This window comes from Neopelma chrysocephalum, unplaced genomic scaffold, assembly GCF_003984885.1.
Source record: "Neopelma chrysocephalum unplaced genomic scaffold, ASM398488v2 Primary Assembly neopelma1_335, whole genome shotgun sequence".
In the NCBI taxonomy this organism is placed as follows: domain Eukaryota; kingdom Metazoa; phylum Chordata; class Aves; order Passeriformes; family Pipridae; genus Neopelma; species Neopelma chrysocephalum.
This window is the reverse complement of record NW_020897998.1, coordinates 186,486-197,968: the sequence shown is the minus strand read 5'-3', so window position 1 is coordinate 197,968 and position 11,483 is coordinate 186,486. Positions and strand designations below refer to the sequence as shown.

Sequence of the window (11,483 nt, the reverse complement as noted above, 5' to 3'; positions counted from 1 at the left end):
GATAGATATTTACCTCAGGCAGACTAAGGCCAAGCCTGAAGGCCTTAATGCTTGGTATTACAGGGAGAGAATTTTAATCCCTGCAAACTTTTTGCCGACTTTTTTTGAAATTTATGACATGTTTCTTTCTACCATTTTTCTGATGCTCCTCGTTCCCACTGGTCTCCCCCAGTAGCTGTTTTTTGGGACACAAACCATTTCTGCCTCCTGCTGACCTTGCTGGCCTGTGGTCTCTGGGCAGCCCATCAGTTGGTGGCTCTGGTGAGCTTTGTCCCCTTATCAGTGTCTCCACAGTGGTTTTGTCAGATCTGTGACTGTTGGGGTTTTTTTATGGTTTCCCCCTTTTTCCCTTGAGTTCCCAACTGACAGGGTCCCCAGTCAACCTTCCTGGATTAAACATTCTCACCCTCTCACCTGCACTTCTGGTTCTGGGCCTTTGAGTGGTCTTCAACCTTGTGAATGAAGCATCTTGGAGAAAGGATGAGTGGATGCTTTGTGCTGCTGCTGTGCTGAGGATGTACTGGAAGAAAGGCAAGTGGGACCAGGCTTGGAGAAAGTACCAACCTTACCAGGAAAGTGTATTTTGTGTGCAATGCTAATGGGCTCTAGAGCCATTTAGGGTGCACATCAGTGGTATCTGTTGGGGCAGGGGGAGCAGGAGGGCTGTGTCTGGTCCCCTCTTTGCTGCTGGTTGTGTCTGCAGGGAGAGGCTCCGGCGTTGGTGCAAGTGCTGCTCTGTGTCCTCCCCTCCTGGCTGCGAAATCTGGGGATGTCTGGGAAGCAGCAGTGCCCACAGAAGCAGATGATCTCCAGAAGTGTAACTGCAGGTAAGTCCTGCACCTTCCCTTTGGGCCTGACCTTGGGCTTGTGCTGTTCTTCCCCTTAAAGTCGATCCAACCCCCCCCTCCTCCCCTGACACCAACTCCTCATGGGCTTGGGACAGCAATGAAATGTATAAGTGAGTGGATCAACTTACTCTAAATCACTTGTCTTTCATTGTAATGGTGCGTGATGGACATAAAATCAAATTGATAAACTGCCCCTGATAAAGAACACACTGCTCAGTGTTTTTAAGCACATGGGCTTGACAGCAGCAGCTGATTAATTATTAATTAAAATAATGGTCAATGAAAGAAATATACCTTTGCTAACCTATAATTACTTGGAAGCTTCTTCATACATTTTCTATGAGAGTCTTTTCCTTGTAAGACTCTGAAAAAGTATATTTGGTGTTTGTTTGCTTTCAGCTCTGGTTTTCAGCGGATATTGACTGAAACAGTGTCTTAATCAGCCTGACCTCAGCCTCCAGGGGACTTTTTTCCACTGATTCCTTCTCTTCCTCCTTGCCTCTCCCTGTGTGCTGAAATTCTGGTCAGAGTTGCTGCCTCTGTCTATTAATGTTGCCTTTAGTGCTTCTTTTTCAAAGACTCTTTTTAGCTCAAAACTTTTTCTGAACGTTCCTCCCTTGGCGGGGGATGTGGGAGGGGGGCAGTTCTTGCTGACTGACCTGAGCTAAATTTCTTGGAAGCAGTTTCCCCCCACCCTACTACTTTTCTCCAACTGACTTTCCAGCAGCAGCTGTGCTGAGAACAAAGTACTAAGTAATACAGAGCATTTTAGAGGCCTCGAGGAGTTGGGTCTTCTGTGTGAAGATAATTCAGTCAGGTTTTCCCACCTCAAGCCTGGAGTGTGGCTATTTTATTCTTTTCCTGTGAATTTGGCAGTGGTTGTTGTGTTCTGCTTGTTGTCTCTGCATTCCCTGACATCTATTCTGTCATTGCTCCCTATTTCAGCAAGTTTTAATGAATCCAGCTTTATTTCAATCCATGAAGGTGTCCTTGGCCTCTCATCACTCTGTTTTTAGAAAACAAGTCACCCAGAGTGATCTGGGGTGACTGTCACAGCTGATTTGGTTTCTACCCTCACTTTCCAGCTGAACACTTCTCCTGGTACTTTCCTAATATTACCTCCAAGGGATGGATGATTGCTGTCCCTTTTTCTTCTGTGGCAACAGGAAAACAAACAGAAAGCAAACAGGACTTGGACAAGTTACCTCTGGTCGACCTGCTCAGGGATTGGGAATTGGCAGCACATTCCCAGGAGCTGCCAGGTTTGTTCCTAGCTCAGCTAGAGGTTTGTAATTGCCTGACTATGTGTTTTTGGTCCTCTCCCTGGTAAATCCCATCCGGGGTTAATAAAAATGTCATTAACTGGATCTGTGGGATGAAGTTGAATATGTGTCAGCACAGTTCCCTGGCAGCAAGAGGCCAGTGCTGTCCTGGGATGTGTTGGAGAGAATCCCCCTCCATGATATTTAAGGTCCCTTCCAACCCAAACCATGTATTTCCCTCACCCCAGTGCACGACAAGAGGTTGAGATAAGAAGGTGCTGTGGGATCTTAATGGTGTCTGCAACTGCCTGACGTGGGAAGGTGGAGAGGAAATGGATCCAAGCTCCTCAGAGGTGTGTGGGAATGGGGCAGTGGACACGAGCTGGATTAAAGGGAATCTCAAGTAGGGAGCAACCAGTCTTTTTGCTGGAAGGTGTCCCTGACCACGACAAGATGAACTTTAAGGTCCCTTCCAACCCAAACCACTCTGGGATTCTCTGATAGTAGAAAAAAATCAGCCTGAGGATGTTCAAACACAAGAAGAGGGTCTGGACAGGTTGTGGGATTGATGTCCTTTGAGCTATTGAATTGTGTAGTTTGGTTCTGACTGACTTGGATCTCTCGAGGTACCTTCCCATTACACCACTCATTCTGATTTCCATGGACTAAAGGCATTTTACCCAAGACACATTTGGATATCTGATTAACTGCACCCTTTCATGGGGGATGTTGACACACTGTTACCCCATGTGGGGGTGTGAAATTGGAGTAAATGTGCAAGGTTTGTGTGTTGCACCCAGTTCCCAGAGAAGGGGGCTGACACAGTCCCAAGCATATGTTCATTGGCACTGAATATTAGATGAATTTGACAGTGTGTTTTAATACCATGGCTCTGTAAAAGCAGATGTACTTCTTCACTGGAGCACTTCCTTTGGATTAAATTACAATTGGAGAGCATTTTCTTTGGTGTTACCACTTGTCTCTGTGCCACATCGCTTTGATTTCTGTATATGATCTGAGGCATGCAAAATAAGAATATGAATATTACGTATTGCCTCAGTTCAATGAGACTGAAGTGTTTTGCTTGATATTTTTCTTAAATATTCTGTGTATATTTAGACATATTTAACCCCACACCACCTTTTAAGGAAGGTGGTTTTGATGAAGCTTAGATTTGGTGCAAATGTGAAGAGAATTTGTTGCTACTTTAAAATTCAAGGTTTTTTAGTTTTGACAATTTTTATTTCTGAGTCCATATCCTCAAGAAGTGCTGTGTCAACGCTGTCACTCCCCTGTGATTGTCATCAATTGGATCATTCTGTGTTAATGCACATTTTTATTTTAATTCCAGCTCAGTTCCAAGAAACCCATGGAGCTGGAGCTAAGCTGTGCATTGAAACTGGTGGGAGTGAGTCTCCAACTCTAGTGTGTTGACTAGAGGCTTCTTGTTCCTTTTAGTTTGGGTTTTGGGTTTTTTTTAATCTGATCTCAAGCATCCAAAGCTTTTCCTCTCCCCTCGTCATTTTCAAAGCTTGATGAAACTTTCTCAGAACATTTCTATCAAATTAAGTGCATAAAAGCCTGAGGTGCCCAATTTCAGTCACTCAGCATTGATAAGCTGAAAATTACGTAATTATTTTTGGTGGATTTCTTTTTAAATTATTTTTAGGGCTTTTACAGAAAGAATCTGCCAGTGTTCTGTTCATACCTATTAATATTTCACACCAAAATGCACTTTTAAAGCTTTCTGGGCTGACATGCACATGGGCATGACTTCATTGTTCTTCAAATGCAATGCACTCTCACACTTAGAGGAAATCCAAGTGTCTGCATTTAGGAACGTAAATTGTTAAATAGGGTTTAAAATGCTTGTGGACAGCAGGATGGGTGATGGAGAGGGCTGAACCAGAGCTCTCTGCTCTGGTTCAAGGTCCCACAATAGCAGGACTTTATCTTTGCAGGATTATACTTATATTTGTCCAGGAGACTGTCCTCTTTCAGTGAGAGTAGCTCCACACTCAGATTAGTAAGAAGTGCTTCTAATAGTTTTAAATTCCATCAATAATCCTTTTTTTGAACAGTCCAAATGTCAGGAGTTACCAAAATATTGCCATTTTGCAGTAGAGTGCATTCCCTCTGCTGTGCCCCTTGGTGTGTCATTGTAGGCTTGACAGAGTGTTCTGTTTCATCTTTAGGCAAATGGCTAAAAATTACAAAATTGCTTTCAGTAATGAGTCTGAAATCCCTGTGACTTGAGCAGCCACCCAGAAATATGCCATTTTAAAAGGGTTTCCATTCAGCAAGAGTAGGGATCACTGGCCCCGGGATCTTTTGTGAAACTTGGTTTATCCCCAGCAGTGACTTCCCGAATACGGGAAAAGATGAGGAGCCCAAGTGTTGCCTGTTCACAGAACTGAGCACTTGTCTCCACACAAAAGTGCTCTTTAGGCTTTCCTAAGATGATTTGGGTTTCCAGGAAGTTCTGCTGTGTTTTTGCTGCCAGAGTTCCCACACCTGTGCTTTTCAGACAGGACTCTGCTGTAGTGTGAATAGTTTTATTGACCTTTCTTGCAGTGAATCCCTTCTGTTGCTCCTCATTTTACTGAGCTTTATCATAACCCAAAATTAAGGCAACAGATTGACTGTATTATCAGAGACTTACTCTGGTGGCTGGTATGTGCATCCCAGTGGTCCACACACACACAGAAACAGGAGTCAGATCTCTCCTTGCCAAAAAAAAACCCCAAGAATCACAAAGCTGGGGGAAGTTTATCCTTGTCCTCTTGTTTGATTTAAGTTTCCTTTGCTCTCTCTTAATGCTTTTGGGGGGTACCTGTTGCCAGAATATTGACCTGCCACTGCTAGAATATTGACCTGCCATCTGTGTAGTAGCTTCAGATATTCTTACCCAGGGCTGGGAAATTGTAAAAGACACAAACAGGGAACTTGCAAAGCTGAGCATTTAAGGAGCAAGGTGAAGTAGAGAGACAGAGGGCATGGAGTTGAAATGGCAGCAATTCTCTATTTCTCTCTCTGTTTTTTGTGTTCATTATGTTCAAGGTGCTTTTGAGGATGGAAGTGCTCAAGTATTACCTCACAGTTCCCATTTAATAATTTTCATTGCTTCCTCCTCTGCTCCTAATGCTGTTGAGAAATGGAGTGTCTCAATTGGAAATGTGACAAAACAGTTCCCCCCAGGGGTTACAGATCCAAAATCACAACATGAAAAGGGTGAGGAGCCACACACAGGCTGTTCCCCTGTTCAAGGGGAGCTTCTGCAGTTTGGGTGAAAGGAGAAGTGGATTGTTACGTGAGCAATAAATGGGATACAGCAGGCAGGTCATGCACAGCAAGTGGAATTCTGTTTGCAGCTGCACCAGTGCCTGTGTCCTGCTCAGACACAGGAGCAGTGTTAACAGCTTGCAGCCAAAGCAAAGGAAATCCAGAGGGATTTCTGGGATGGGAATGTTCTTTGTGAATCTCCATGGAACACTTTGTTTGAGCTTCTGTAATTAGTCTGGCTGTTCTACCACAGCGTTTGACACTTTGTTCTCTCTGGTGATCCACGGGGAGAATTTAGCCAAGGGAATGGTGGTGATTAGCTCTCAACAGAGGAAGTATTTCACTTTCTTGCCCATTTGATCCATCAAAAGATTAACCAATGGCTTCTGTGGAGCCTGAGCTTTGAAATCCATATACAGATCTCCAGTCAGATGTCTTGAAACAGTGGGCTGATAATCACAGAATCCCAGGATGGTTTGGGTTGGAAGGGACCTTAAAGCTCACCTCATTGCCATGGGCAAGGACACCTTCCACTAGACCAGGCTGTTATAAAATGTGTGGCTCAAAGCTCAGCCAAAGCAGCCTTGTTCCTAAAAAAGGATTTCTTGGCCAGTAGTGGTGACTTTAATGCTGTCAGCCCATGACAGTCTCCTTGGCATTAAGAATTTTCCTTGGTGTGGTGAACTGAGACTAACTTAGTTTAAAAAACAAAACCCACGAAACTCCCCCCCAAAATAAATTTTACAAGAGAATTAATATGTATTACAGAGGCAGATAGTGAAAGGACAAGGGGAAATGGTTTTAAACTAAAAGAGGAGAGATTTTGGTTTGATATTGGGAAAGAATTGTTCCCTGGGAGGGTGGGGAGGCCCTGGCACAGGTTGCCCAGAGAAGCTGTGGCTGCCCCTGGATCCCTGGAAGTGTCCAAGGCCAGGTTGGAGCAACCTGGGCTGGTGGAAGGTGTCCCTGCCCATGGCAGGGGGTGGAACTGGATGAGCTTTAAGGTCCCTTCCAACCCAAACCATCTCGGGATTCTGTGATATCATTTAACTTCACAGGGGCACCATCAATTCTGCCTTCACCCACAAAAAACCCCTCTCAAGCTCTCACAGGTCCTGGGATAGAAGGTGATTTTCTGCCAGCCACGGAATTAAATCCTATTGGACCTATTTTTCTGCACAGTCGGGGCAGCAGGGCTCAAATCCCTGTAGCTCTTCAGGCACCATTTTCCTTAAATCTGCTCTCTGGCTTTATGCTTTTAAAAAAATGATCATAAGGTTTATTCACATGCAGAAGCATCTTTCTTCCTTACAGTTTCCTCTCTGCTCTCAGTACAATGGAAAATGCTTTTATATGTACATGAATTTCCATTTCTTTGTAATAAAAGTGCTTGCTCCATTTTGGTTCCTGCATCAATAACAACAGTGCTGATGCTGAGGATGACAGCTTTTACTTCACTCATCACAGAAACAGCTCTTGGGCCAGGATCCATAACAACTCCATTTGATTGTTCACAAATACCTCTTTTTAGTCCAAAACCAGAGTAATATAACTTCTGTGAATTAGAGAAGACAGGAAATGCTGTGCAGTTTGGCAAATTCTCACTGAAGTCTCTCTGCTGCAGTCGGACCTGATTTGCTGGAATACAGCAAATATTAGCATATTACTGTACATTTGGAATATATGTATATGTATTCTCAGACCAAGAATGCAGGAATGCTGGCAAGTGTGAGTTATTGCCCATGGAGGAGCTCTTGTCTTTGGAAAATATTGATTATCTCGGCCCTAAAAACTTCCTGACACGTTTGGAGAGCGTTTCTGAATTATGCTTGGGGTGCCTGGTTTCTTACTTTGAGGTATGTGGGGATTTGCTACACTTGAGAACAATTAAGTGGCCCCAAAAATCTGTCTGCTCTCCAGGTCTGCTCTGCCTGAGAGGAGCAGGCAGAAGGGCTTGTTCCCCATCTCTGCAGCTCTGGTTTTAAGGGGATCATTGAGTTCCCCATCCCTGCACTCAGGAGTTCCTTTCCTTGTGATCTGTTATGGGGCTGGTTTCCCAGGGCAGCTGCTGAGGGACCTGCTGCAGGTGTAAAGCACACTCAGGATTCACGTTCAGCGCTTCAGGCATGTTGATGCACGGCCACATGGACAGGAACATGCTGCTGCCCATGAAAACTCTGCTCTTGGGAAACAGGGATGCACAGGAGCCATTTAGCTCCCTCTCAGGTTTAGCTGCTTGTCTTTGGTATCTGTGTTTTCTGTGCATTCCTTAGGGGCAGTGGATCACCTGGATGTGAGCTCTGGGCTGAACACCCCCACGTGGTAGGGAGCTCTTGGATGCTGCCGGGTGAAGGGAAGCCCCTGAGTGATAACTCATGCAAATGGAGATGTGTGTATGCCAAGGTAATGTGAGATTTGGGGTAATAAACCTACACTCGAGATTTGGGGTAATAAACCTACACTCCATCACAGAAGGAAAGAGACTTAGAATCCAGGAATGGTTTGGGTTGGAGGGAATCTTAAACATCATCCAGTCCCACCCCCTGCCATGGGCAGGGACACCTTCCACTAGCCCAGGTTGCTCCAAGCCCCGTCCAACCTGGCCTAAAGTGGGTTCAAACTGGGGGGTTCAAACTGGGCTGTAGGAGATTCTCCAGCAGCACATGCTGTAGCTGTGCTTTCTGAAAGGGGAGTGGACTGGGGATAATCAGTCTCTCCAAGGACTCACTGAATATCACTGCAATAGAAATTGCTCTTATCAAAGTGAAAAGCTTTGAGTTAAAGGCAGGAGAAAACCAGCTGAGTGTCAAACAGAAAATTAGGACACTGACTAATATTTTTGGGGCCAAAACATCACTTGTATAATCCTCTGTTGCATTCACCAGGGCTTCAACCACCTTGCAGAAAATTAGATTAACAGGTGTTGATTTTACAAGCGCTTCGCTATCTTCTGCTGCCTTAAAATCTAATTCTTTATTTCCCCAATTCTTTATTCTTCTGGCTCTTTAGTAGTGCTGTTGCTGACATGAAGGAGCTGCAGTGCTGCTGTTCCTGCAGTCCGTGGGCAGCAGGTGGGACAGCAGCACTGCTGCTCTCACAAATAACCTACAGCTCTCACCTCCTGCACCCCGCTGCAATTAGGCGGCTCCTGTTACTAATTGGTGAGCAATCCTGCCCTTCCTCAATCCTGGTCCCTCCCTCCCTCCAAGGGAAGGCGTGACACAGATAAAGGTGGGGCTTTGCCAGCTGAAGTATATCAAAAGCTGCCTCTTGGAGCCATGACTGCAGTAGGATTCCCGGGGCACGTCCTGGACACTTTGGTAAGTCTGTGGTACGTGATTAGACACTGGTTTGTTTTCTGTCCTGAAGAGTAGAGACTTTGAATTTGCTGGAATTGGGGTAGTGGTGCAGCTGGAGTTTGGCAACATCCTCTGCTTTCTGAGAGCTTTCATACGAAGCCACTTGTGGGATTATGTTAAACGCAGGTAGTGGTTCCATTTAGCTGGAAGCTGCCTGGGAATGGGAGCTGGTGTTGCCTTTTCAATCGTGGACAAGTTTTTAAAAGCCTATTTAAAAGTCTCTTTAGAACTAGATTTTTTTGTTTTTACTCTTTCTTTTTAGTCACCTCTAAGCTGAAGATTTCCTTGGAATATTCTCCTTCAAGTGCTGTGGAAGTCACAGTATTAGCCTTTACGTTTTAGAGGATTATTCTGGTGTTTATCTAGTGGTTATTACTCTCAATATGTGTTACTTTATAAAGTTATGCTTTAATGCGTTAAATATCTTATATATTTAATTCAGTGGGTTGGAAATGTGATAGAAAATGAACTGTTTGCCTGTTCTGTGGTCTGAGCTGTGTCATATCTTTTAAGATGTGTGTAATTGCTGTGTTATGTCTAACATTTGTGGGGTTAATGGGCGTTGCTCCCCGATACCAGCCAGACACTGAGCTATCGGTGATGCTCTTCAGAACTTGAATTTAAAATTAAATCCCACGTTTTCAGGGCTCCTTTGCGATTTCACACTTCTTTATTTGCAGCATGTTCATTCTTATCAATTTTGCAGCGAGGCGAACTTGCAGTGCTGTAGTCTTTGGAATTAATAATTTAATACCTTTCCTTTTAATCTTCTCTGTATGGTTATCTCCGTAGCCAGTTTCCTGGTGTTAAACTTATTAAACAAACCAACAGCGCGAGTAAAACTGTCAATAAATAAGTTCCATAGATCACGACCAAAACGTAATTTCCCTCCGTGGAGCTTTTATCTGGAATTACAGCTTTGAAAACATCTTTACAGTGAACATTAATCATGCGAAATGATAAGAATTGCTTTCTGGGTTATTAGGAAATATGTCTCCCAGTGCACAGTTGCCAGTATCCTCCAACCTCAGGTTTCCATCCCTATCAGCTGCCAAGTCCCAGTTTCCTGGGGTTTCTTGCAAACTGTGCTTAACGAGGTATTTTTTTCATGTCTTTGTCTCCATTGCCAGGTTGGAGCCTCTCTGGGCCCAGCCATCCGTGTCTTCACTTTCAACCTTTTGCCTTTTCTTGGGTTTAAATCACTCCTATCCTGTGCAGAAGCTGGGAAGGAAGAAGAGGGGTTTTTCCCATCACTTGGCAATGATGGAGATCCCAGGCATGCTGCAGAATTCGGGGGAAGTAGCTGAGGGCTTCTCCCATGCACAGTAAATGAGTCAGTCATGCTCCCCCTCAGCACAACGTGATTTTCAAAGGATTTTAAAAATAACTGTAAAATATAAATATACGTCATTTTGTGGAATCTTGCCTTTTCTTTCTGCTTTGGGGGTTGCCCACATCACACTCCCATCATCTTATTTACAACTGCAGCTTCCACAGCCTGAGCCATTCCCACTGTGTCAGGCGCCCTAAGGAAATAGTTTCACACTTGGCGGTTCTTGGTCTCAGAAGTTACGTGTTTACAAGGGGGTGGCTCAGCAGGGCGGCAGGACGAGTATTTCTGTGTCTGGGAGGGATGCTTTGTGCCATGCAGTGGCAGGGTCACCCCAGAGCACACAGCCAGAGGTAAAGGCAGGAGAGAAAACAGTGTTGGAAGGACAGGTGGACTCTGAGTCCTCCATGTAAGCTGGCCAACAGCTTTCCCTTCAGGAAAAGGCTTTTCCCAGTATTATTCAGAAAGCAGCATGAAGGGAATGGAATTATTTGCAGTAGAATAAGTACAGTCTTGTTCTGTGCTTTGCTGCAAATGCAGTGATGCTCCTTCAAAGACGGTGAGTTTAATACAGGGATGTGTTTTAGAGGGCACCTGAAATCAATTTGCTCCCAAGGATGACTTCCTAACTCTTGGATCCCATATCCAGTCCACTCACTCTTGGGACTGCACGTGTTGACTGTGGTTGTTCCAGGCTGGACAGACCCGTGGGATCGCTGCTCCGGTGCTGCTGGAAGCTCCTGGGTCACTGCTGGGCCAGGTGCTTCAACACTGCAGTTTGTTGTCTTTGTACTCCAAATGTACTCGAAAATCCCCTTTCATTTGTAAATACACTGGGTTAGGTACCACTCAGCTGCATGAGCCCTGAACAGCCAAGTCCTGAGCGTCCCATCAGAGACAGAGCTGAGATTTGGCCATGAATTGGGTGGGGTGGCACATAAGGTGTGTTCCTCTCCCAAAGGATGTTGCCTTGGTGTTCTTTTGGAGCGGGGAAAGAAAGAAGGAAGTCTCTTTGAGGTATGAAATAGCAGAAAAGATTGGTTTGGAATGTTTTGTGTTTTAAGTGTTGATGTACTTCCTAATTCTGTGTGCTGAATTGAAATAACCTCTGCCTTGCCTTCCTAGGGCACCAAGTGTCCTTGCTGGTGTCTGGTGATAAAAATCTGCTCCTCTGCTGTGCTCCTCCGGGTTTCCATGGGCAGCATGAGGAACCGAAGGAATGGCAATTTCGAGAATTCCAGGCTCCTGTATTCCAGCATGTCCCGCAGCATTGACGTGGCCTGCAGTGATGCTGTGAGTACCTGGTACCTCTGCTGTCCTGGGGCTGGGACTTGGGTCGTGTCAGGAGCAGGACGATGGGTTTGGCACTTCTCCCTTTGTGGAGAGGTTTTGGGTTTGTCAC

At 45.0% G+C, this 11,483-nt stretch overlaps 1 protein-coding gene across 5 annotated transcripts in view; it reads left to right on the top strand.

Moving 5' to 3' along the window:
- Positions 1–8,525: 8,525 nt before the first annotated feature.
- TRPM8 (transient receptor potential cation channel subfamily M member 8) overlaps positions 8,526–11,483 on the top strand; it is a 36,164-nt gene continuing 33,206 nt past the window's right edge. For all 5 annotated transcript variants that reach the window (XR_003537590.1, XR_003537589.1, XM_027705449.1 and 2 more), the window contains exons 1-2: positions 8,526–8,712; positions 11,207–11,374. Coding sequence is in view for 3 of the 5 variants with exons in the window: in XM_027705449.1 (XP_027561250.1) it covers positions 8,671–8,712; positions 11,207–11,374 (210 nt within the window). In the remaining 2 variants the exon portion in view is untranslated. The remainder of the gene's footprint in view (positions 8,713–11,206; positions 11,375–11,483) is intronic.